The 25,648-nt window shown below is 37.2% G+C and overlaps 1 protein-coding gene across 9 annotated transcripts in view; it reads right to left on the reverse strand.

Annotated features, from left to right (window-relative positions):
- EPHB1 (EPH receptor B1) overlaps window positions 1–25,648 on the reverse strand; it is a 476,084-nt gene that overhangs the window by 115,848 nt on the left and 334,588 nt on the right. For all 9 annotated transcript variants that reach the window (XM_070753153.1, XM_070753155.1, XM_070753156.1 and 6 more), the window contains exon 4: window positions 9,338–9,493. In XM_070753153.1, coding sequence (XP_070609254.1) covers window positions 9,338–9,493 — 156 coding nt within the window. The remainder of the gene's footprint in view (window positions 1–9,337; window positions 9,494–25,648) is intronic.

The raw sequence follows: 25,648 nt of genomic DNA on the forward strand, positions 1-25,648 counted from the left end.
TATTCTTAGCAAGAATCAACATTAACAATGTATTACTATCCCTTACAGTAAGGTACAACACCTCACTCCTTTCTCTATACAGTGATCCCTCGAGTTTCGTGATCTCGATCTTCGCGAAACGCTATATCACGATTTTTTAAAAAATATTAATTTTAAAAAAAACCACTTCCGGGTTTGGCTTCGGGAGTCAGCTGGGAAGCGGCGTGGCTGTTTTAAAAGGTCGCAGCCGGCCTGGGGGGCTTCCCAGCACCCCCCAAACCCCCAACCCAGGTTCGGGGGGATGCTGGGAAGCCCCCCAGGCCGGCTGCAACCTTTTAAAACAGCCGCGCCGCTTCCCAGCTGAGTCCTGAAGCCAAACGCCAAAGGTGAACTTCCGCGTTTGGCTTCAGGACTCAGCTGGGAAGCAGCGCGGCTGTTTTAAAAGGTCGCAGCTGGCCTGGGGGGCTTCCCAGCACCCCCCCCCCCGACCCCCCAACCTGGGTCTTCCCGGCCGCCCACGCAAAGGGGAAACCCCGGCTCCTCGCTGATGCCCGCCACTCGCCCGCCCGCCAGCAAGAGGGGAAAGACCCAGGGAAGGTTCCTTCGGCCGCCCAGCAGCTGATCTGCTCGGTAGCGCAGCAGCAGCGAGGAGCCGAATCGGGGTTTCCCCTTTGCGTGGGCGGCGGGGAACGCAAACTCCACCATCTACGCATGCGCGGCCATAGAAAAAAGGGCGCACATGCGCAGATGGTGTTTTTAATTCCGCAACCCTACATCGCGAAAATCAATTATCGCGAGGGGTCTTGGAACGGAACCCTCGCGATAATAGAGGGATCACTGTAGACGCATCTTTAAAACCTTATCTCTTATTTTTGATCAGGAAAAATCTAATAAGAATTACCAGAAATTATAACCAAACTAATAAAAACCTGAATTTAAATTCCTTTTATAGTTATACATCTCCTTTCCATTTAAGACTATTTTTCCATTTCTCAAATAAACAAAATATTTAAGACATGTCATCATCTAATCCAAGTAAAAAAACAACAACAACATTGAACATTACCAGAAAACACATTGTCCCAAATGTCTTAAGTTCTTCACAGAAAGTTCCAAAACCTGCTTTCTCATATTCTCTTTGTCTTTTCCCTCAAAATGGCCTTTGTCAAGGCCCAGTGTGGCAAGCAGAAGTTCAGCAGTCATTTATGAGCTGAATGGTCTGAAAATATAGCAAATCAAGGATCTTTTTCTTGCACTGGGGCAAATGTGGTGTGTGAATGAGTACTAATTTGAAGGATTTTGTGGTGCTTCCTCATCTATTTGAAGACTAGTCCTCTCACCATTTAGCTTTGCTGGACACCACATCACTGACACTGGTGAGGAGGGGCTGCTGGCCATTTTGCTGGGATCAAGGAAAATAATTAACAGGCAAGTGTTTCAACATCTTACTCAAAAGAAAATGAATCAAAAGCAATTCTGTTGAATCTGTCATAGCCTACCTCTGCTCAAGCCCTGGAGGGTTTTCCAGCTGCTGTCTCTATTCCAAATTCCCTACTACCCTCCTCTTTCCCCTTTTCTTCATAATTACATTCAGAGAGGCACTTTGAGAGAGCTTCTCTGATGTGTTGCCATGGTTACACAGATGAAAGCATTTTGTTAAAATTGCTAGAAAAATGCTGTCCTTTTAACGAAAATTCCATTCCATTTAATTTTTTTCCCTATCAGCACAGATAAAGTATTTGTCATGAGCCATCTAGCAGTAAAGGCTTTACTATGTACACAGAAGACTAAAACGGTGCTGCACTTAAAAATGTAACCATGTTGAATTCATAAATACGCACTCGCAGCGAAAGCCTACAGAATTGTAAGACATAGTCATTCTTCCCAGTGAAAAATAATGATCCTTTCTCTAGACTTCTTGACCCTTTATCTCACAAATAGGGGTGAGGGGACCCATAAGGTTAATTTTTTTTAATTCTACCAATGCTAAAGTTCAATACCTCAATTTTCTCTGATCTGATGAGTTAGGACTAATATTTGCAGAATTTCCAGGTAGTCCAATGAAATGAATATCCTGGAAATTGTAACTTCAACCCATTTGAAGTTGCTAGACTATGGTGACTGATTGAAAACATTGGCCACTTCAATCTTAATCCACCTTCAAGCTCCAGGTTAGAAGAATATAAACTAAGTAGTCAATTAAACCTTTTTCAGGATTCTATTACTGTAGCCTTACAATGAAGTAGAATTAACTCATCTAGTCATGTTTCCTGTTTAGTTTACCTGGAAGCACTGACAATCAATCAGTTCACAGAACCTTTTATCAACTTATTTGAGCAGTTAGTGGCAGACTTTTCCGTAAATAGATAAACCATGAGATAAAGTCATGGTTTGATTCTTTTTTATTTGGCAAATACATACTGTTCAGAAAGCTGTGATTTTCTCAGCAAATCAAGGGAAGGAAGGGAAGAAAGATTTACTTGTCCTTACATGCAGCCTAGTTCAAATTAGAAACTGGATTGCATAGAAATCTCCCCTCTTTCAAAACCTGCAGTCAAAGGATATTATTGAGCTCATTTATCACTAGCTTGGCTTGGAAGCCCAGTCTAGTATCATTGATTAAAATAAATTCAATTCAATTTATTAGATTTGTATGCCGCCCCTCTCCAAAGACTTGGGGCGGCTCACAACAATAATAAAAACAATATTCCAGCGAAAACAAATCTAATATTAAAAAGCACATAAAACCCTATTATATTTAAAAATGCAAACAACATATACATACCCAAACATAAATATAAAAAAGCCTGGGGGAAAGGTGTCTCAACTCCCCCATGCCTGGCGGTATAGATGGGTCTTGAGTAATTTATGAAAGACAAGGAGTGTGGGGGCAGTCCTAATCTCCGGGGGGAGTTGATTCCAGAGGGCTGGGGCTGCCACAGAGAAGGCTCTTCCCCTGGGGCCCGCCAAACGACATTGTTTGGTCGACGGGACCCGGAGAAAGCCAACTCTGTGGGACCTTATCGGTTGCTGGGATTCGTGCGGTAGCAGGCAGTTCTGGAGGTACTCTGGTCCAATGCCATGCAGGGCTTAAAGATCATAACCAACACTTTGAATTGTTACCGGAAACTGATTGGCAGCCAATGCAGGCCACGGAGTAATAAAGTTTCCAGAGCTATTGTGTTTCCTTTATAAAAATTAGAAGTGGGCAACCTATGTCACATGCAATTCAAGGCTAATTTCAAACACCATGTGCATGAAATCAGTTCAGGTCTCTGGAAAGAGATAGCTACAGTGGAATGCTAAATTGCACACGCCGCTGTGGCTCGAAAGTTCTTGCAGGGCCAGTGTGATTTTGCTGCTGTACCTGTGGAGGCAGCAAAATTGCGCATGTGCACCTGTGTTTCAGCATGCGCAGAAGCAAAAAACCTCACCGAAACACGGGTGCACCTGCAGCTCCGTACGCAATTTTGCTGCCTGCACAGGTGCAGCAGCAAAATCACACTGGTCCTGCAATAACTTGCGAGCCGCGGCAGCGATCACAATTTAACGTTCCGACTCATAGCCCACCACTGGATAGTTAACTCTTTCCTGCAATCAGGTTTAAAACAACTTGCTATTGCTGACTCACCACAGTTGTCCTGCCCCACACAACTCACTGCATAACAATTTGCGGAGAGGGGCGGCATATAAATCCAATAAATCTAATATAATCTAATTCGTTGTAGGATAATTCAAGAGAAGAACAAAAAGAATTGCAGTGGGCGTTGTCTTGCTTTAGGTTTGAATTTGCTCAAGTTAGTAGTTCAACTACTAGTTAGTAGTTATGCCACATTGAATTGTCCTGCAGTTGACTATTTGAGTTTTCCCATGGTGAGTTGGCTGGGGTGAGTCAGCAAGAGTGAGCTGGTTGTGACGGCTTGTCCCATCTGCCTGCAATCTGCTGTTTATGGGAAGAGCATTGAGAAATAGAAACAAGGATGCCCATACAATATTGCACTACTGCCACCACCCCTTGTTTTAACGCCAAATACTATCCTCATAACCAACAAATTAACCTTTGAGGAATTTGAATAGGCTTCTAACTGCCAGGCACAAAGAATCAGGACTATGCACTAAATTGCAGTGGGGAAGATTTATTGCTCAAGCCTATACACAAGAATTTAGTCAATTAAAGTTCAACACTAAATTGGCACCAGATAAGAGTCAATGAAATTCAAGAGTGGTTGGATTTAGACTGTTTGTGGGGATGTAATGACTCTAGCTGATGATTCACTTAACTCTCCAGCACACACACCCCTGCTCTGCCTACTTTTCTCTTACACTAATATACTCAATACACATACTACATAATTTTAAAACGACATTTAAAAAAAGGTATTGAGGAAAAGAAGGCTGAGAACTCCATATCTGTCTTCTCTAATTGTCACAAAATATTGGCAATTATATGCTAACCTATCTCATTTTCTAAATCTAGTTGTGGTCTCACAGTTTACATACAAAGCGTCCTTAGCAAAAATGGAGCTCCACCTCAGAGCACCCAATTTGCACTGAAAGATGAAAGAAAATGCAGGGCATCCTGCATAAGCCACGCCCACAGTGTGGTAGTAAAAATTTTGGTAGCCCTTCACTGTATGTATGTATATGTATATGATAGATAGATAGATAGATAGATAGATAGATAGATAGATAGATAGATAGATAGATAGACAGATGATAGAGAGATAGAGAGATAGAGAGAGAAAGAAAGAGAGAGAGAGAAAGAAAGAGAGAGAGATATGATTGATTGATTGATTGATTGATAGATAAATAAAGATGTATAGGAAGTTTTATGTAAACCTATCACTGTTTTTGTTTGCCCTCATTAAGTTTCAAAAGGTTAAGCCATTTTCAGGACTCTGAAATAGTATTTAAGCTTTCTTATTAATAGTAATTTGACTGTTATTGTTCTTGATTTTTGTTCTGTTGTTTTTCACAGAAAATTTCACTCAAATTTTAAATGTAACTGTAGAACTCTTGAGTGATTTCTGTATAATTTGTAGTATGTTCCACTGTTTGAACCTGTCTAGATCAGTGATAACCAACTATCTACAGATACAGATCATGCCAGACTAATCTTACTGCATTCTTTAACAAAGTGACAAAGTGGCAGTAATAGCCAACACTCCAGAAGATAAGCTCAAGATACAGAAGGATCTCTACAGACTTGAACATTGGGCGCTATCTAACCCAAATGAAATTGAATGGTGAAAAAAAGTAGGTTCTACATATAGGCAAGAAAAACAAAATGCACAGGTATAGTATATGTGGTACCTTGCTCAACAGTAGTAACTGTGAGAGGGTCCTTGGAGTCCTAGTAGACAACAGTGTGCAGCAGCTGCCAAAAAAGCCAACACAGTTTTAAGCTGCGTTAACAGAGGGATAGAATCAAGATCACGTGAATTATTTTAATAGGATGTTGAGACTCTAGAAAGTATACAGAGAAGAGCAACAAAGATGATTAGGGGAATAAAGGCTAAAATGTATGAAGAATGGTTGCAAGAACTAGGTATGTCTAGTTTAATGAAAAGAAGGACTAGGACTTCATGATAGCAGTGTTCCAATATCTCAAAGGTTGCTGCAAAAAAGAGAGTCAGGCAGTCTTCAAAGCAACTGAGGGTAGAAAAAATAGCAATGGGTGGAAACTAATCAAGGAGAGACCCAACTTAGAACTAAGGAGAAATTTCCTGACAGCACAATTATTCTGTGGAAAAACTTGACCCCAGAAGTTTTGAATGCTCCAACACTGGAAGTTTTTAAGGTGTTGGATAACTATTTGTCTGAAGTGGTATAAGGTTTCCTGCCTAAGCTGGGGATTGGACCCTTCCAACTCTATTATTCATTCCATTCAATCTAGATCAGTGGTTTCCAGCCATGCCCCACCTAAGCATCTCTAAAATCCTGACCTCCACCATGACATATAATTCTTATTATTCATTAAAAATCAAATTGCCCCCATGTGGGGCATGGGCCTGATCTAGATTAAGTCAAAAGGTTTACCTTCACCTGCTTTAACTGTAGCTTGTCTTTCTAGAAGTTTATATATTTAATAAATCAGTAAATATTAATTCTGCATTCATAATAGAATTAAGTGAATCCACAAGTTTCAGATTGTAACAACTCATAACCATTACAACATTTACAAGAATGGCATAAATGTTAATTTGGGCCATTACCTAGGAGCATAATGTTGGATAGACTGTCCACCAGCTGCTCCTTTGGTGCAGAATAAAGCAAGATCTCCTGGTGCCCTATTTTCCATTTCTGTTAGGTACAAAAAAGAATTCAAACTAGAATAACCAATATACCTTTTGTGACTGTCCATCTTACTAGTCGCAATATTGTTTTCATTGGCTCTGAAAAATCTGGTGCCTATTTGATACATATAGTAATAATTTAAATTTTATGTGATTCTTGGGTTTCTGTTTCTGCTTTTGCTGAATTGTTTGTTTGTTTGTTTGTTTGTTTATTTGATTTGATTTGATTTGACTTGATTTGAATGCCGCCCCTCTCGGTAGACTCAGGGCTAATGTCATTAGTGTCATTATTCTACTTTTTCTTCACAACATGCAGAATTTTTCATTCCAAAAAAGTCCTTTCTCTCCTCTATTGAGAGTAGATATTAGGTAGGAAATGATGGGGCAACAAGCATAATCCTTACACATGCACAGACAAAATGTTTCACAAAGTTCTGTGCAATATCTCTTGGCTATCCACTGTACCTTAGTTTACAATAATTTCTACCCTGCTTTTTACAGTTTTGTGAAACGTACAGAAGTTAATAAAAATTACAACCCTAGCACTAAGTGGGGAACTCTAAAAGCATACTAGTGAAAAGCTCCATAAAGCAGGAAATGCATTGGCAAGGAAGTGAACAGCAGCAACAGCTACCATACAGTACTAAATTTATTTACTCTTATGGCATATAACAATTTGGGAACAGAACATCTGGCATCTCAAATTAAAACATTTTAAAATTAGGTCTTAACGAGCAGAAATAAAAACCAACAAATTGACTTTTTTTTGCATACAGTACTTCTCTAGTAAGGCATAGTGTAAATCAGCTATATAACAAGAGGCAATAAAACAGATTTATTTACTACACTTCCTGGTACCAGTGATCAAGCAGAATATGGAAATTAATCTCTTATTCCAAACACACATTAGGCAACTCATAACTACAATGCAATTACCTACAGAAGCATTATGCAGAAAGTAGTATGCTAATATAGACTTCTGTGTAAGCAAGCTGCAAAGGAAGTTGGAAAGATCAACCGATTCCTTGGAAATACAGGCCCCCCCAGAAATCTCCAAGCAGGAAAAAATAATTTTCAAAATGTGTTTGCAATATGGTATTGCAATCAATCACACAAATTAATTCCAAAATATTAATTTTTTCCAAAACAAGATTAAATTACAAATGAAGTGTAAATTGAAATAACAGATAATAGTAGAAATCACACTGGATGTAAGGCTGAAAAATCAAGAAGGCTATCAAGGATTTATTTTCCCCAAATATGGGATTGTCAATCCACAATCTTCTGCTCCCTTCAGAGATATTATAGATAATTCAATTTCTTTGACATACTTTGAATGTGAACACATTCAAGTTAAATAGAACAAAAAAAAATAAATCGGGGCATGTATAGGTGTACCAGCAAGCCTTCCGTTCCCTGTCCTAGTCTTGCTCTCTTACTAGTATCACATATATAAACATTGTTATATCTTTGTATACTACCAACACGTACTTGACAAAACAAATAAATAAACAATAAATAAATAAACAAACAAACAAACTTCATAGATTCTAAATTTCTAGCTTGGACTAAATTTCTAGTACAGACTAAGTACTAAAACATTACAACTGTGAATGCATCTCTTATAAAGAGATGGTATTTATTTCCTTAATGTTTTTTTAAAATACTGTAATAAACTCACATGAAAATAAAATTACTACTAATTATGAAAAACCAGGGATTTATTTTGTGTCTAATGTAATATACATGCCAATAATCTGAATGATAGTCATTTAGAAGATTCAAAATGTTTATCCTTTTATTATACATACTTATTTCTGCCTGTCATTAACATTTAATAGTTAATATTATATTAGCTTAAATAGACTCAAGGGGATAGTAAAAGATAGGAAGGCCTGAAGGAATGTTAATATGGGGTCACGATGGGTCAGACATGATTTCGCAACTAACAACAACTTCCCTAAATTGTGAGCCTTTGTTCCCAAATATAGTAATAATAGATGTTGAGGCATTTTATTTTAATTTTTTCCTCTGTGTTTCTACTATTGCTTATCCGCTAGAAAATATTAATTTTGATGACATCCTTTTTCTTGTTGGTGCATATTAAAGAATGGTCCCCCCACCCGGCCCTTAAATAGACTTCGTATATTTGTAACGAATTATGTACTAGTCTGAAAGCTAAAGGTTAACTAACATTTTTCAGTCTATTAAAAATAATTTCAACAAGTTTATCTTTTATGTGTACATGTTAGTACAGGGTACATGTTTGTTAGGGTTTGCCATTGTAAACTTGTACTATCACTTTAAACTTGTACTATCACTGTAAAATTGTACTGTCTCTTTAACTGTTAAATATTCTAGGTTGGTTCATCACTAAAGGGCGCCAGTACACCTTCCCTCAAATGACGCTGTGACGCACATTTCTGCTCAGCCATTCTCACTATTACTTTGCCCTGAGGGGGAATGTACTATGCTTTGTGCGTATTGTATTGTATTTGCTTAGTGCTTATTATGAATTGTTTCTATCTGTTGTCTATATGTAAATAGTACTTATTAAGCATAACTAAGTCTGTGTCTTTGTTTCTTTGGCTTTATCACACACCCACGCTCTGTTAAAATTCTCTGCTCGGTGTATGTCGAAGGTCTCATAGCCTAGCTATACCGAGATATGCCAACAGTACATAGTCTTCAAAAATAATTTGGACATCATGTGAGCAATTCTCTGCTACTCATTAAATCATGAAGGTTTCTTTAAGGTTTCCATGCAAGCTTGAAAGAAACATGTAGTTGTGAGTTTTTTAATGAGTTGTTCCCTTAAAATTCATATGATTTTTAAATCTAAACCTGTAAGAAAAATCAGACTGTTGTAGTAAATGCAGGAAAGTGTTGAGTTGGCACTTGTTTGAAGTTCAGTGCCTTCTAGATGATTGCCAAAACATGGTTATCGCTATGATTATCATGCAGACTATTCCTGAATGTTGTTTATCCAGATCTATTTAAGAAGAATGGATCCAATTAGTTTTGAAACCAATCTGTTCTCAGAAATAAATACTAGCACTTACTAGTACAAGGTACCTCTGATGGATCAAAGTCAGACCGGTAGTATCCGTTGCGACAAGTGCAGATGGCAGCAGCTTCTGATGTTGCGTGACTGTTGTGAGGACATTGTGTGCAGACCCCTGTTCCTTGATGAGCTTTAAACATCCCTGCTGGGCAAGCTAAAAGAGGACAGAGAAGACACTTTTTTTGAATCAAAATAATTGCTTTGATGTTTGTTATCAAACATGTTGAAAAAAGTGACATTATCATAGTTTTAATGTACCGTGTTTCCCCGAAAATAAGACACTGTATATTAATTTTTGCTCCAAAAGTTGTGCTACGTCTTATTTTCGGGGGGGGGGGGGGATTTCTTATATTTCTCAAATAAGACAAATTCACAGGCAGAAAAGCTGACACCCCCAAGGAAAGTGTACCGTACAGTACACTGATTACGGTGCGGTACCTGTCGGTATGGCACCCACATACACAAACGACAGCACTTATATGGTACAACAGTATACTCCCACTATTGCATTTTCCGGCCACCAGCGAAACTACAGTCTACACACTGTAGTGGAGACTATAATGGCGGTGAGACAGCAGCAGACTGTGTCTGCTGTACTGGACGGTACAAAGTGATGGAAGGGGCCAGCAGAGGACGCCACATTATTACAGTACCGCTATGAACAGCTTTGAATGGTACCGTATGTTTTTCCACCGTACCGTATGTAAACTTGACTACGCCTTATTTTTTGGGGGTGCCTTATATTAGCAAATTCTGCAAAACCTCTGACATGCCTTACTTTCGGGGTACGTCTTATTTTCGGGGAAACAGGGTAGCATTTACTTCTTTAATTTTAATAAAATTCATGACATTCTTGAAATTCAGGCAAAGAGATAAGTAATATTTGGATAACTAATCTATGAATGTCTTGGGACTGACTTTGTTGTTGATGCACTTCACTTCTAAACCACATAATAACTACCTTTGTCTGATAAACCTAATAAAGACAAAGGACAATAATCAGGATAAATCATTAACAGCAGTTATAATACATAGAAGTATTTATAACATCTTCATAGTTAAACAGTGTTAAGTTATAAAAACCCTGAGTGTACTAATGAAATGTTTAGAAAACTATTAAGATTTTCTCTGACCAGTTGTTGAAAAGACTTTAAAACAGATTCCTGACAAATCTGTGTAGGAAAGGAATTCCATAAACATGGCATTTCTATTGAAGTATCCTTTCTCCTTTGACCTCTAAATTCATCTAATTTGGTAGAGGCATCTGTAGAATAGACTTAGATCAGCACATGCATTCTAGATTAGATTAATGTTTAAGATATCTTTTTTCACAGCTTTTGAACTAACTGAAATGGATAATGCCAGGACTTTATACTGAACCCAGAATGAAATTGTTGCTACTGCAATTGGTAAAGAAAGGGATATAGAATATGATCATGCTGGCATGTTCCGACAAGCAACCTAACTGCGATATTTTAACATTATTGCCAAAATTCACAAATTTTTAGTAAATATTTTATTACAATATGAAAGTCTCTGAAAGTAGGAAACACCATATTTGCAGCAATTCCTAAGTAATGGGAATTGGTTTTGAGTATCCTTGTTGCGAAGGTATTATGTTATATGTTGTTTTATCAGTCAAATGGGTGGCATATAAATTTCATAAGTAAATGCATGTGATTAACAATCTGAGGGACAACATTTTATTGGGAATTTTTGCATTTATAATATTGAATCAGAAATGTTATCTGATCAATTTTTAACATGGAAATTCAAGATTGTGGACCAGACTGACAGAAGTGGTAAACACGGTCTCTGCCAAAAATTGTATATATCCTTATAGTCAGTAGGGATTGAACTCAGTTCAAGGTACAGTGGTACCTCTTCCTACAAACGGCTCTACTTACGAACCTTTTTTGATAAGAACTAGGTGTTCCAAAAAATTTTTGCCTCTTCTCAAGAACCATTTTTCACTTACAAACCCAAGCCTCCGAAACTGTAACTGGAAAAGGCAGGGAGAAGCCTCTGTGGGGCCTCTCTAGGAATCTCCTGGGAGGAAACAAGGCCTCCATCCTCCCTTTAGTTCCCCCAATTGCACACATTATTTGCTTTTACATTGATTCCTATGGGAAAAATTACTTCTTCTTACAAACTTTTCTACTTAAGAACCTGGTCATAGAACAAAGTTTGTAAGTAGAGGTACCACCGTATATTTAATTTTTCATAATATAATGTACAATTCTTCAAAACCCAATACAATTCTCTTTCAATTTATTATGTTACCATTTCTGAATTGACCAGTAATAATGCCTAAGAGAAATTATTCATCATAAGCATATAGGATATCTAGACAGACCTTTCTATCCAAGAAATTCTGGTGATATTCTATGATGGAAATCCTGACCAGATTCCAAATTTGGAAAGTGACTAAAAAGTTGATGTTCAATCCCAGCAAGACTAAACTAAAACCTTCTGGTTTTCGGTATATGATCTTGATTCTATCCCTCTGTTGATGCAGCCTAGAACTGTGTTGGCTTTTTTGGCAATTGCTGCACACTGCTGGCTCATATTTAAATGGTTGTCCACTAGGACTCCAAGATCCCTTTTACCCCTACTACACATCCTATTAAAGTAAATCATATAAGTATCTATTTGAAGAATTCTACAGTAGTAAACTGTAATTTTGAAGCTTGCAAATGGAATTATTCCAGTTTAATATTTTATGTGCCCATAGCTAGATATCAATGATGTGCAACAGTTTGTATCTACCCAAAACCTGTGCCAAAGGTGCTTTTCCAAAAGCCAATTGGACTTTCTTGTTTTTCCTTGAAGACATTTCTGAAAAAGCTTCTTGGATGAGAAGTGAAATGTCTTCAAGAAAAAACAAGAAAGTCCAGTTACTTTTTGAAAAAGCACTTTTGGGACAATCACGACCTGGTTGACTGAAAATCTACATCGACATTTACCCTAAAACTGCTTTTGTTATCATTCTTATTCAGTTTTGATGCAAACATAAATGGTGACCCTGGCAACTACTGTTATTTCCAAGTTAATCTATGTTTTTGTACTAATCTGTTATTATAGTATTGTTATTTTTTTTTACTATTCGTTAATAGTACAATGATACTATGAAATTCTTGCAGTTATAATCAATAGCATTAACTGTTGGTATTCATTTGGAGTCAGCATCTAAGATATTCATGCAAAACTCTACTAGCTGCTAGCTTTACATATTTGTATAACACATTCCGGTATACAGTGTTCCCTCGATTTTCGCGGGTTCGAACTTCGCGAAAAGCCTATATTGTACCACGGTTTTTCAAAAATATTAATTAAAAAATACTTTGCGGTTTTTTCCCCTATACCACGTTTTTTCCTGCCCGATGACATCATGTGTCATTGCCAAACTTTCGTCCACCTTTAATAATTTTTAAAAAAAATAAACTTTAATAAATAAACATGGTGAGTAATAATCTAAATGGTTGCTAAGGGAATGGGAAATTGTAATTTAGGGGTTTAAAGTGTTAAGGGAAGGCTTGTGACACTGTTCATAGCCAAAAATAGTGTATTTACTTCCGCATCTCTACTTCACGGAAATTCGACTTTCGCGGGCGGTCTCGGAACGCATCCCCCACGAAAATTGAGGGAACACTGTATTTTTAAATGGCACATTCCTTCAGAAGTTCAGGCCATTATGTTTAGTTGACTTTGCATAAATGGCCAGCTGTCAAGATTTTAGTAATATGGCATAGCAGTTGCAACCTAAGTTCAGATCTTCTCACACAATTGACTACATTACAAAGATCATCTTTTCTATCTAATCGGCAGTGTGGCATTGGGGCAGAATTTTTCTTTGCATTTGTTTTTAACCAAATTTAATATTATGAAATGCTTCGATCTAGTTTTCTAATGCTAAGATAGAAATGTACACAAGTAAGACTGAGGAGCTTGGATCTGAACCTAATGTGATAGGTGAACTAAAATTAATAGTTGACATGAGTCAAGTGTTAAATTTTTGTTTGGAGTGGAAGGTTTTGAAGCTTAAATAAATAAGCAAATCTAAAATAAGTATAAGAAGCATTAACTTGACATGGAATTGTTTCTTATAATCATAATGAAGGATGATATGCCATTAAGAGTAGAGACTCATGTAGCCTACTGTAACACATTTCTATTCATTTTGGTAGGCTGTGAGTGTCTAATTTACATAATAACTGAATAATAATATGCTTTACATGCAGAATATCCACATTGTGTGACAATAATCAAGATTCAATTCTTGTCACAAAAGGTAGATAAAGAAATAGGAATAGTGAGGGTGTGTAAAAAGAATAAGAGAATGAGGTAAGAAATTGTCTGGAGAACTGTCACATTCAACTTCCAGTTATTCAAAGATCTCTTCTTTGATCACTTTTAACAGTTTCTCACTATTCATATGAAGATGTCTCCATATTCATGAAAGACACCTATAAAATCTTTTGATTATCTCATCCCAAACGGCAAGCATTTCTATATCATCTTAATATGTCTTCAACAGAAATTTAGCAATACATTCATAAATAGAAAATTAGCGCATTGATAATGGTTGGATCTTTGCATATATCTATCAACTATGCATATGTTGTGATGCTCAACAAAAAAGGCAAAAGATGGACAGAACTGCTTGCTCCAACTACTATGGAAGTGGAATTAGTTGTATTTTCTTTCCTCCGAAATATCTTTCTTTACATATCAGTTACAATATGAAAGGAAACAGATGGATCAAAGTTGCTATAAGGTAGCAACTCTGAAGTTTACAGTCTAGTTTGTATATATAACTGAAAAAGAGAAAAATATTGAAATATCTCATTGACCTGATATCACAAACTTATTTATCAAAAAACTAGACCTTGGTCAAAATAGGATCTAAGAAAAAAAGTTTTGAAAAAATAAAAATGGCGTTATTTTTGAAAACATTACTTTCAAAATCCCAAGTGATTCAAATACTGTAGATATTAGCTAAAAGAAAAAAAAAAATCTTAAGATTCTACAAGCTGGAATTGCCTATTCTGGTTCATCTTTTCTTATAATCCTTTTATTTTTAGTAATTCTGAGTGATTTATGAGTTAAAAATACTAGAGGTTGTTCTGTCTGGGTTTTCCCAGACCTCCACACCCACTGAAAAACAGCCAGACACTCTGGTAAATCCAAAAGTAATTTATAGCAGGAAAAAATAAGCACAAAGGAAAACCTGTCTTCACAGCAGACAGGTTACAATACTTTACAACAGGGTCTTGATGTCCAGTCAATTCCAAAAGCTTCTTGCTGGCACCCCCCCCCCAAGGTTTCAAGAGTCCAAGGCACAAACCAGGATTGTAGCCACCAAAGTTCACAGACAGGTCTCACGAATCTCCAAGATAAAACTCCACAAGCCAGGAAGGGTGGGGCCGCCTTTTATCCTTTCCCAAGCACCAAACCCAAACCCAGCTGCGACCCCTAATGCTGGAAATATCTGGCCAATTGCGTTCTTCTCTCGTTAGCTCTCCTTTGTCGCATATCTATGAAGTCACTAGCATCTTCCCCCAGGGAATCCAGGCTGCTTTCTGGGGAGAGCTCCCCCTGGTGGAACTCTGGCTGTCCTTCATCTTCAGCCTGGGATTCAGCTTCTTCATCAGTCTGCCCCTCCTGGTCCTCAGCCTCTGAGCCGGACACCGACAGCAAATCAGCCATTCCCGGAGGGGTCCCAGGCTGAACCACAACAGAGGTAAATCAAACATTCCCAGAGGACGGTTTCAGTCAAACAAGATAACTGAATGGCAATATAAAATAGGGACCCTAATTATAAATTTCACAAATTAAGACCCTAACTACATCATTCACAAAGTAAATTTGTGTTTATAGCCTGCTGACTTTTTCATATTTTAAGTTTTATGCTTTTAAATCCTTGAGATTTTAAAGTATTTTAAATGATAAAAAACTGAAGCTAATTTTATAAATCCAGTTATACATTTGGTCTATGCAGTATTAGGGATTTGTTTCTAAAAGGTAGGGGGAGAGTATTGGGGTACAAACATTGGATCAATGTTGCAGATCAACATTACATTTTTTCTTGCACTAATATAAATATTACCATACTAGTCATGGAATCAATCATAAACTTATCTATTATTCCCCTACTTACTGACAAACATCCTATTCTGACAAACAAGCAGTTTGGCTTCAGAAAAAAATTGTCCTGCAATTTGTAACTTTTACAATGCAAAAACATATGGACTTCACAGCTAAACTAGGGTAAAGCAATAGACACAATTTATATAGACTTCTGTAAAGCCTTTGATTCAGTACTAAATGACAAACTATATCTAAAACTAAAATATTATGGCATTTCTGGATCCCTGCATAAGTGGATAGCTGTATTCCTATCAAACAGGCAACAAGTATTCAAACTGCACCTGTTAACAGTGATGTTTGTTTTAGAACCCACACTCTTTATACTTTACATAAATGACCTTTGCAATCATATTTTAAGCAACTGTGTTCTCTTCGCTGATGATTTAGCACTATTTAGCACCACTGGCAGACAATACTGCTACCCTACAAAAAGACCTTGACTATCTGTCAGAATGGTCAAACAATTGGCAACTCCAAATCTCAACCAACAAATGTTCTGTCTTACACATTGGCAAAAAAACAAAACAAAACCCCCAATATCCCTAAACCACAAAATTCAAGCTGGGCAGATATTATTTCGTAGGCAGCCCTCACTCTATCAAGGACCTTGGAAGAGTCATATCAAATGGTCAAAAGCTCACTGTAACAGAATGGCCAAAATGCATTAAAAGTTGTTAACTTAATCTTGCATAGCTTCTTCTCCAGTAATATTGAATTACAAACTAGGGCAGTGATGGCAAACCTTTTTTGGTTCACATGCCAAAAGGGGTGTGTAGGTGTGCTAGCATGCGTGCATGTGGCCACACCACTTCCCTTCCCTCCATGCATGCGCACCCCCCCGATGCTGCCCCCCGAGCATGTGCACAGGCCTTTCTGAAGCCTGGAAGGCAGTGGTGGGCTCATACTGGTGCAGTCCAGAGAACCATATCGATATGAACCCATTTTTTTCCAATGTCTCTCCCCCTTGCCCCCCCATCTTAATGCTGACTTTTAAACTTTGAAGCACAGCTGAGGACTTATTCCACACAGAGACCCAGGGAAAAAATCACCAAAAATCAGTGGGTTCATACTGTTACAGCTCTACCTACATCACCACCACTGCTGTTGAGTTAAAAAAAAATGTCCAAACGGGCAAATCATAAGTTTTTATCAACTTCTGATTTTTCCGTTGGGTGATTTTTTTAACCTCTGGAGCTTTAGGGAAACTTCTGAAGAGTCGAGAGGAAGAAACAGCCTTTCCAAAAGCTCAAAATCAGCTGGCAGATATGGCTCTGTTTGCCACTTGTGACACGTGTGCCATAGCTTCAACATCACTGGTTTAGAACTTTGCCCTCTTCAGTCCGACCTAAGCATAGTACATAAAATTATCTGCTACAATGTCCTACTTGTCAATGAATACTTCAGCTTCAACCACAATAATATACAAGCACATAATAGATAGAGTTATGCCAAACCTGATTGTAGAAAATACAACTTTAATAGAGTTGTTAATGCCTGGAATGCACTACCTGACTCTGTGGTTTCTTTCCCAAGCCCCAAAACGTTACCCTTAGATTGTCTACATAAGAACATAAGAACATAAGAAGAGCCATGCTAAATCAGGCCAAAGCCCATCAAGTCCAGCATTCTGTGTCACACAGTGGCCCACCAATTGTCCTTGGGGATCTTGAGCAGAAAGAGAAGGCAAGACCCTCCCTTTCCCTTGACCCCCAACAAGTGGTCTACTGTCGACCTCACCCCATTCCTAAGAGGTCTTTAAGGGGCGTGTATAAGCATACCAGCAGACCTATCGTCCCTGTCCTAATATTCCCTTTTATTCGTGTCCATTTTACATATTCATAATTATGTTTACATTTATATCTGTTACACAATACATGTGTGATGAAATAGAGAAATAAATAGACAGACAGGCAGACAAACAAACAAACACATAAATGAATGAATGAATGAATAAATAAATAAATAAATAAATAACACACTGCCAAATGTCCTTGGCATTTGTGACAAAATTTATCATAAAGAATTCTCCCTCCAAGTACTTAGAACTACATGTAAATGAAATTATTTTTCGCAGCATCAGGAAGATTGATTTTTCGATCACAGAAAGGTACTAGATGTACTAATAAGGAAGCAAAAGCATTCAGCATGTAGCTGATTAAGGTACGGAAATTCCAGACAGTAGCTCCTGGAGATACTGATCAAGGTCATAGAGCTTGTTAACTTGTAGTTAGCACTTATTTGGGAGACGCTGCACAGAATAGAAAAGCTGCACAGGAAAAGATTAGTTGTGATATTCAAAAGTACTGGACAATATTTGATTGTAAGGCTAACTCTGCCAAATGGAATACATAATGAGACAATGGAGGCTCTGTCTTCCTTTTCCTAGACATCTGATAGCTGTCCTTGGTGCTATCTGAGCTTGGTTGTTTTCTTGCAGATTTTTCACTACCCAAACTAGATAACAACATCATTTCAACCTGGAGCTACAAATATTCTCCTTCATTGGCATAGGACTATCCAAGACCAATCTCCAATTAAAGATAGAAACTATAAAATATAGAAGCATAAATCTCCTCGTAAAAGTTTATAAAAGGGAGACCATTAGAGACATAGTGGGAGACACTTCACCAGTTGACTGAGTAACAAATTGAACTTTTGCAACTGGCTAATTTTATGAAAATCTTGATGCATTGTTCTCCATATTCTAAATGTCCCACAATCCAAAGTGTTGACAGCCCAATCTGTTTCTTCATTCTTTAGTGATTTTTCCACAAAATAAGATACCAGACTATTTAGAAAGAAGATGAGGAAAATTGAGGCTGGTAAGGAGTAGAATCTGAAAATTCAGACTCATTAACACTGAATTCCCTGGGCAAATCCTTGCCGTGAAGTACTTAGTGCGTTCCTCCCGATTCAGACCGGTGGTCTTGAAACAATAGCAAGTAGCTGGTCACATCATGATGATGTCATCACTGAACCGGATCAGCCAGTGTCGGTCCGTGGGAACCGCCATCTTTTCTTTTTTCTTTTTTCTTTTTTAATTTTTTTCTTTTTTAAAAAAAATATATATTTATTTTGCATAAACAAACATGACACACATAACATATAACACACAGTGGAGCTACAGTCGCTCTGCTCAAGATAGAAGTCATCTTTAAATTAAAAAGGGGGGGGGAAAGAAAAATCTTATCGTTGTTTAACGACATTTATAAAGTGTGTAAAAGTATTAATTATAACATAGTAAGTAAAGAATAAAAAACACATCTAAAAATTTGTAAAAATATATATAGAAATTCTTAAATTATGACTTAAATAAAACTAAAGTAAAGAAAATAAAAGAAGAAAAAATGAATTTACATTTATATTGTAAATAATCACCATCTAATACAATAAAACTACTAGTTCGGATATATTTAAAGTAGTATAACAATAAAGTTATCCCTTTTTCTTTATTTCCCACCAAATATATACCTTTTGCCATACATTATAAAATTCTGATTCTTCTTGATTGTTTTTAAATAATTTTTTGGGGGGTGGGCTTTGCACTGTGCATGTGTACATGCACAAAGCCCTTGCATGCCCACAAGATATGGCCATGCAGCTATATGGAAGAAGCAACTTACCTTAATGAGGTAAGTTAGAACCCACCCCTGTTTCTCTGACCTTGGTTGATTGGTTGCAGACATTTCTGAATAGATAATGAATTACTATCCTAATTCATGATTCAATCTGAACTACAATGTATATTTTCTTCTATTGGAACTCCTTGTTAGCCTAATTCAAATTATACCACTAGGAGGATTAGGCAGGTCTGATCAATTTGGTTTTGCTCAATGTCATTATTTTTCCAGTGTCAAAATAATATCTCATAACTCTGAAAAAAAAACCTCAATATAGTTTCACTTTATGTGCAATTTTACTAATAAACTAGTTTTCCCTTATAAAATCCAATTGTGCCTATTACTCCCACTTATTTGCTATTGTGCTTTCTTCAATAGCGTGTGTAAATTGTTTTAAGAGACCCAATCTATAAAAATTGAAGAAGTACGGTAAAAATATTAAAATGTAATTGCATTTCAATCTGCAAATTGATTTGGAAAGTGCAAATAAAACAAATGTATCTCCTTATCCCTGACTACGGAAATACAATCAAAATGCTGATAACACTCATTTATCCTTTCTCCTTATACAGTATTTGGACTATAACAATAGCACTTAGACTCATGTATCTTCATAGTGCTTTTGCAGCCCTCTTTAAGTGGTTCACAGAATCAGCATATTGACCCCAACAATCTGAGTCCTCATTTTACCCACCTTGGAAGGATGGAAGGCTGAAACAACCTTGAACCAGTGAGATTTGAACTGCCAAACTGCAGCTGAAGTAGCTTGCAGTGCTGCACTCTAACCACTGTACCACCTCGGATGAGATAATGCATGCCTTGTACTACTAATGGTGTAAATGGGGATTACACTGATGTTAAATCTTGAAAACATATCAAATAGAATGGGCAATTTGAAAACAAAGATAAAAGTTTAGAAGTTAAAGCTGAAGTCACTCCTCTATTATGATTCTACTGAAAGATTGGTTTATTAACCTACTTTCTAAATCCGCTCCAAGTCTTCAGAGAAGGGTGGCATACAAATCTAATAAATTAATAATGATAATGATAATAATAATAATAATAATAATAATAATAATAATAATAAGCTTCTCAAGGTGAAGCAAACTAAGTACCAGTACAGAAAAACTGTAATTCAATGTCGTATGGACAGTTGGCGGAACAAAGCATTGCATGGCCAGTTCTTGGAGAAGATTGAAGGCAAAGTGGATACAGAAAAGACCTGGTCATGGCTTACAAGTGGAACACTCAAAAAGGAGACACAATTACTAATACTGGCGGCACAAGAACAGGCCATTAGAACAAATGCTGTCAAAGCCAGAATTGAAAAATCAACAGATGATCCAAAGTGCAGACTCTGTAAAGAAACAGATGAAACAATCGATCACATACTCAGCTGCTGCAAAAAGATCGCGCAGACTTACCACAAGCATAGACATGATGCTGTGGCACAGATGATCCACTGGAACATGTGCCGGAACTACCATTTACCAGTGGTAAAGAACTGGTAGGATCATAAGGCCAAAAAAGTGGTCGAAAATGAGAAAGCAAAACTACTGTGGGACTTCCAACTTCAGACTGACCGAATTCTGAAACATAACACACCAGACATCCTGATTGTGGAGAAAAAGAAAGTATGGATCATCGACATCGCAATCCCAGGGGACAGCAGAATTGAGGAGAAGCAGCTAGAGAAATTAGTGAAATATGAAGATCTAAAAATCGAGCTGCAACGACTCTGGCATAAGCCAGTGAAAGTGATCCCAGTGGTACTTGGCACGCTGGGCGCAGTGCCAAAGGATCTCAGCAGACATTTGAAAACCATCGGAATTGACAAAATCTCTATCTGTCAATTGCAAAAGGCCGCTTTACTGGGATCGGCAAACATAATTCGCTGCTACATCACGCAGTCCTAGGTGCCTGGGAAGTGCCCGACTGGTGATGAAATACGAAATCCAGCATAGTGATCTTGTTTGCTGTGTTGTATTGACATAATAATAAAATATTGGGATAATAGGAGCAAAATAGAATGTCCAAGAAAGTGTATTCTGTAGCCTAAGATCAATGATGGAAAAGGTCTTCATGTACTTCATGTACTTCATAGATGTGCCTCTATAACTCTATGAGTTCTCTTACAAACTTCTTTGTGGTCAGACAGATTTGCAATTTCTCATGTACAGTAATCACTTTAAGCTCCTTGAAGTTTTAAAGGTCACTTTAAATTACCTATGATAAGCAACTGGTAACAAGTATAGATTTTCAGCTACAGCTTTATGTGATACATGCTACTCCTATCAATTAGTATCAAAGCCTTCACATTTTCCATCAATAGCATTTTCCAGAAACTTTTCAATAGAACAACAGAATCACATCACCATATTGGAATATTGGAATGCAATTAAGCATGGATATTTGTGGCCAAATCTGGCCAAATTCAGAAGAAGCCACAGTTGATTATGTATTAATTATGCAATACTGCTGCTTACCACAGCTATTACTGATAGGAGCTGCTGATACAGTTCTACAGAGGAATCATTGAATGTGTCATCTGCACCTCTATAACTATCTGATTTGGTTCTTCAACCCAACAAGACAGACACAGTCTTCAGAGGAAAATCAGAACTATCAAACTATTCACTAAGCCTGAATTACTATTTACTACTAGTTTTTCTTATCATTCCTATTGTCCACCTCCTGCCACTTATGACGGTATGACTGTAGCTTGTTGCTTGTATCCTTACAATTTACATTAATATTGATTGTTTCCTGATTACTTATTTGAACCCTATGACAATCACTAAATGTCACTAAATGCCTTGTGTGATCAATCATACTTGGCCAATAAAGAATTCTATTCTATTCCAGTCTGCTAGTAAATACCAAGGCAGAAGTACTGATAGGAAAAGCACACAAACTACTTTTTTACAGATATCAATTTACATGAATATAACATCCATTAATACTACTGTGTCTAGCATTTCGCAAATTCATATCTCCACATGGAATGTGACATTTCATAGTGATATTTCTTCCTTAAGAAATATGTTAAGTATCGCATACATCTTTGCAGTGATAGAGATAAAGAGAAAGTAATTCTCATCCCTGGCCTGCTCCTCAAGATATGAACCATCTCCTCACACTGGAGGGGAAATTAATAAGAGCAAACTGAAGCAATCACTTTGAAGCAATTTCCTTGAGAAAGAGTAGGCCACCTAATCTTTATTGAAATTTTTTAACATCTAATTCAAAATATAGAAAAGTATCCAGTTCTTTCAGATAGTAAAAGGCATTCAGAATTTGCCACATTAAGATAGGCAACAGAATCTCAAATGCTTTTAGATTAAAAACTCTGTTACTACCACAATAACTGAAAACATTCTTCATGGAACATTCTAGAGTTCATAGATATCTATTTGTACTTTCTTGATAGCTGATTGTAAGTTTTACCAGCTAGACCAGACAGGAAACACAACAAGATAAGCTAACTCTACGTTACTGTAAAGCTAAATTTACAAAATCTTGCAAGTCTGAAAGCACAATATGTCCACCATGTCCTTACAACCCAATAAATTTTCCAGCTGCAGGGCCTGCTGTCTGTGCTGTCCCCAGAGACAGAGATAGTTGGACTGTATTTAGGCATGTCTCTTTAAGATATTGCATTAGGGAAATGTAGTGAAATTGCCCTGTGGGTAATGTAGTTTTACATGTGACCACATTTGTGTAATTTGTACCAGAACACTGTCTTATTATTAGATTTGTATGCCGCCACTCTCCGAAGACTATTACTGTATATTATATTATATTGTATTGTATTGTATTGTATTGTACTGTATTGTATTGTATTATTATATTATATTAGAGATTATAACAGTCAGGTGATGTTTGGCTGATGGCTATTTTTTCCAAGTTTTAAAACATGCTCATCTATTGGTCTTTCTTCACCTAAACATTCTTGATCTTCTGTGTTATTATTTTACACATTACGAAATCTGACCCAAGAACATTTTTCTTTGATTAATTCAGAACAAGTACTTATATGATAAAAGTTAGGGATTGCGTTATTTAAGGTCAAATATAGTATATGGTGTGATCTCTTATACAGTATATTAGCAACATGGATAACAACAGAGGACATTGTTCTGTATTAATCAAAGAGAAATATTCCTGGGTCAGATTTTATAATGTGTAAAATAATAACCCACAAGATTAATAAAATGTTAGAATTCATGATACTGTTGATAAAAGCAAAGTGGAACTTTCAGATCTGCATTTTTCAAAACATTATTTGCTTCCTTCCTTGTAATAAAACCCATCAACTATATTTGTAAATTTTCTATTTTTTATCAGACATTATTAACTACAGTTATTTTCTGGAAAAGGGACAAATAAATCTACAAGAATATTACTAAAGGAACCTATTTTTGAATTAAATTGCTATTAGTTAGCTACATCTTTTGTTAACAGCTAGAGACAGCTATCAACCAAAATCATTTATTCTGCTTTCCTTCCAATCTTTGAAATTTTTCTTTTTATAACAATTCCATTTTATTTTGGCTGCTGTTCTAATAGCAGGAAAGGAACAGTACAATGTAACTAATTGTGCACTGACTGGCTCAGATTATAGCAATCAATGAGGATATTTAGGGCAACCAATTTGTCACTGGTCAGACTATTCTGATCTTGCTTTTCATGTGTCTGTCAGTTCATCTTCAAAAAGACAGATTGAGCTTGCTTACCATATGTACTACATACAAGTGCCTTAATTGTCCCTTCAGTATAGGCTTTTCCGTTAATATGGACAATGTGTATAGATTTCAGTACAATGTGTATAGATTTCTTACGTATAACCATTGACTGTTATTCTTCATTCATATTTCATATCAAACACACAAAAGGAATAATGTTGAGGTTTATGATCACAGACTGAAAAGATTGAAATAGATCATGGAGGTCATCAGTAATGCCCTGCCCATTATTATAGTTTCCCACCTTCAGTGAAAACACTTCCATTGAAAGAATGTTCATCACCTCCAGAGGCGTTGCTGGACAATTCTTACTACCATTATGAGTATAATTTTTACAATGACCAACAGAAATATATTGCCTTGTAATTTTAAAGAATTGTTTCTTGGATTATGAAACATAATCCAAGAAACAATGGTGTTCGTAAACTTCAGATCGTGCAGAATGCAGCCGCGAGAGCAATCATGGGCTGTCCTAGGTATGCCCATGTCTCATCAACACTCTGCCGCTCAATTTCTGGTCACAATTTAAAGTGTTGGTAATGACCTATAAAGCCCTACATGGCATCGGACCAGAATATCTTCGGGACCGCCTTCTGCTGCACGAATCCCAGCGACCGATTAGGTCCCACAGAGTTGGCCTTCTCCGGGTCCTGTCGACAAAACAATGTCATCTGGCGGGGCCCAGGGGGAGAGTCTTCTCTGTGGCAGCCCGGGCCCTCTGGAATCAACTCCCCCTAGAGATTAGGACTGCTTCAACCCTCCTTGCCTTTCACAAACTTCTGAAAACCCACCTTTGTCGCCAGGTTTGGGGAAACTGACATACCCCCAGCTGTTCCATTTTATGTATGGTTTGTTTGCATTGTATGACTGTTTTTTATAAGGGTTTTTAAAATTGTTTTTTAATATTGGATTTGTATCTCATGTATTATTTGTTGTGAGTTGCTCTGAGTCTTTGGAGAGGGGCGGCATACAAGTCTAATAAATTATTATTATTATTATTATTATTATTATTATTATTATTATTATTACTATTATTGTTGTTGTTGTTGTTTTGTTGTTTTGTTTTGTTGTTGTTGTTGTTGTTGTTATTATTATTATTATTATTATTATTATTATTATTATTAACAACTCTGAGTAGCCTTTTATGAGATAACTGTTCATCAGTATTGAGCTGACTCCAGTACACCTGGGATCGCCATTCCGGCGGTGGAAACGGCAATACATGTGCATCTGCGCATCCCCGCCATGCGTATGTGCTCCCTGCGCCCTCTTGCATGAGATTTTGCTTCCGTGCAGGCATAGAAGCAAAGAAATTGGTGAAAATCATTGAAACCTCGCATGAGGACACTCGCACATGCAAGATTTCAGTGATTTCTGGTCTTTCTTTGCTTCTGTGGATGCGCAGAAGAAAAGAAATCGGTGAAAATCACCAAAATCTCATATGTGTGAACATACTTGCATGAGATTTTGGTGATTTTTACTGATTTCTTTGCTTCCACACATGCAAAATATTGCACAGGGATAGGCGCGCCCGCCACTGCCCGCACCGGCGTCCGGGATTGAGTCAGTAGGGAAAGGTCAGTGTAGCCCTTCTGTGCCCTTCATATCCATCTCATCTTATTTCTTTTCATATCTAAAACGGTATACGGATGAGGGGTTGGATTAGAACACCTCCAAGGTCCTTTCCAACTCTATTATTCTGTACTCTGTGATCTGGATCAGGGGTCGCCAACCTTGGCAACTTTAAGACTTGTGGACTTCAACTCCCAGAATTCCTCAGCTAGCTTTGTTTTG

This window comes from Erythrolamprus reginae, chromosome 5, assembly GCF_031021105.1.
Source record: "Erythrolamprus reginae isolate rEryReg1 chromosome 5, rEryReg1.hap1, whole genome shotgun sequence".
Taxonomy (NCBI): domain Eukaryota; kingdom Metazoa; phylum Chordata; class Lepidosauria; order Squamata; family Dipsadidae; genus Erythrolamprus; species Erythrolamprus reginae.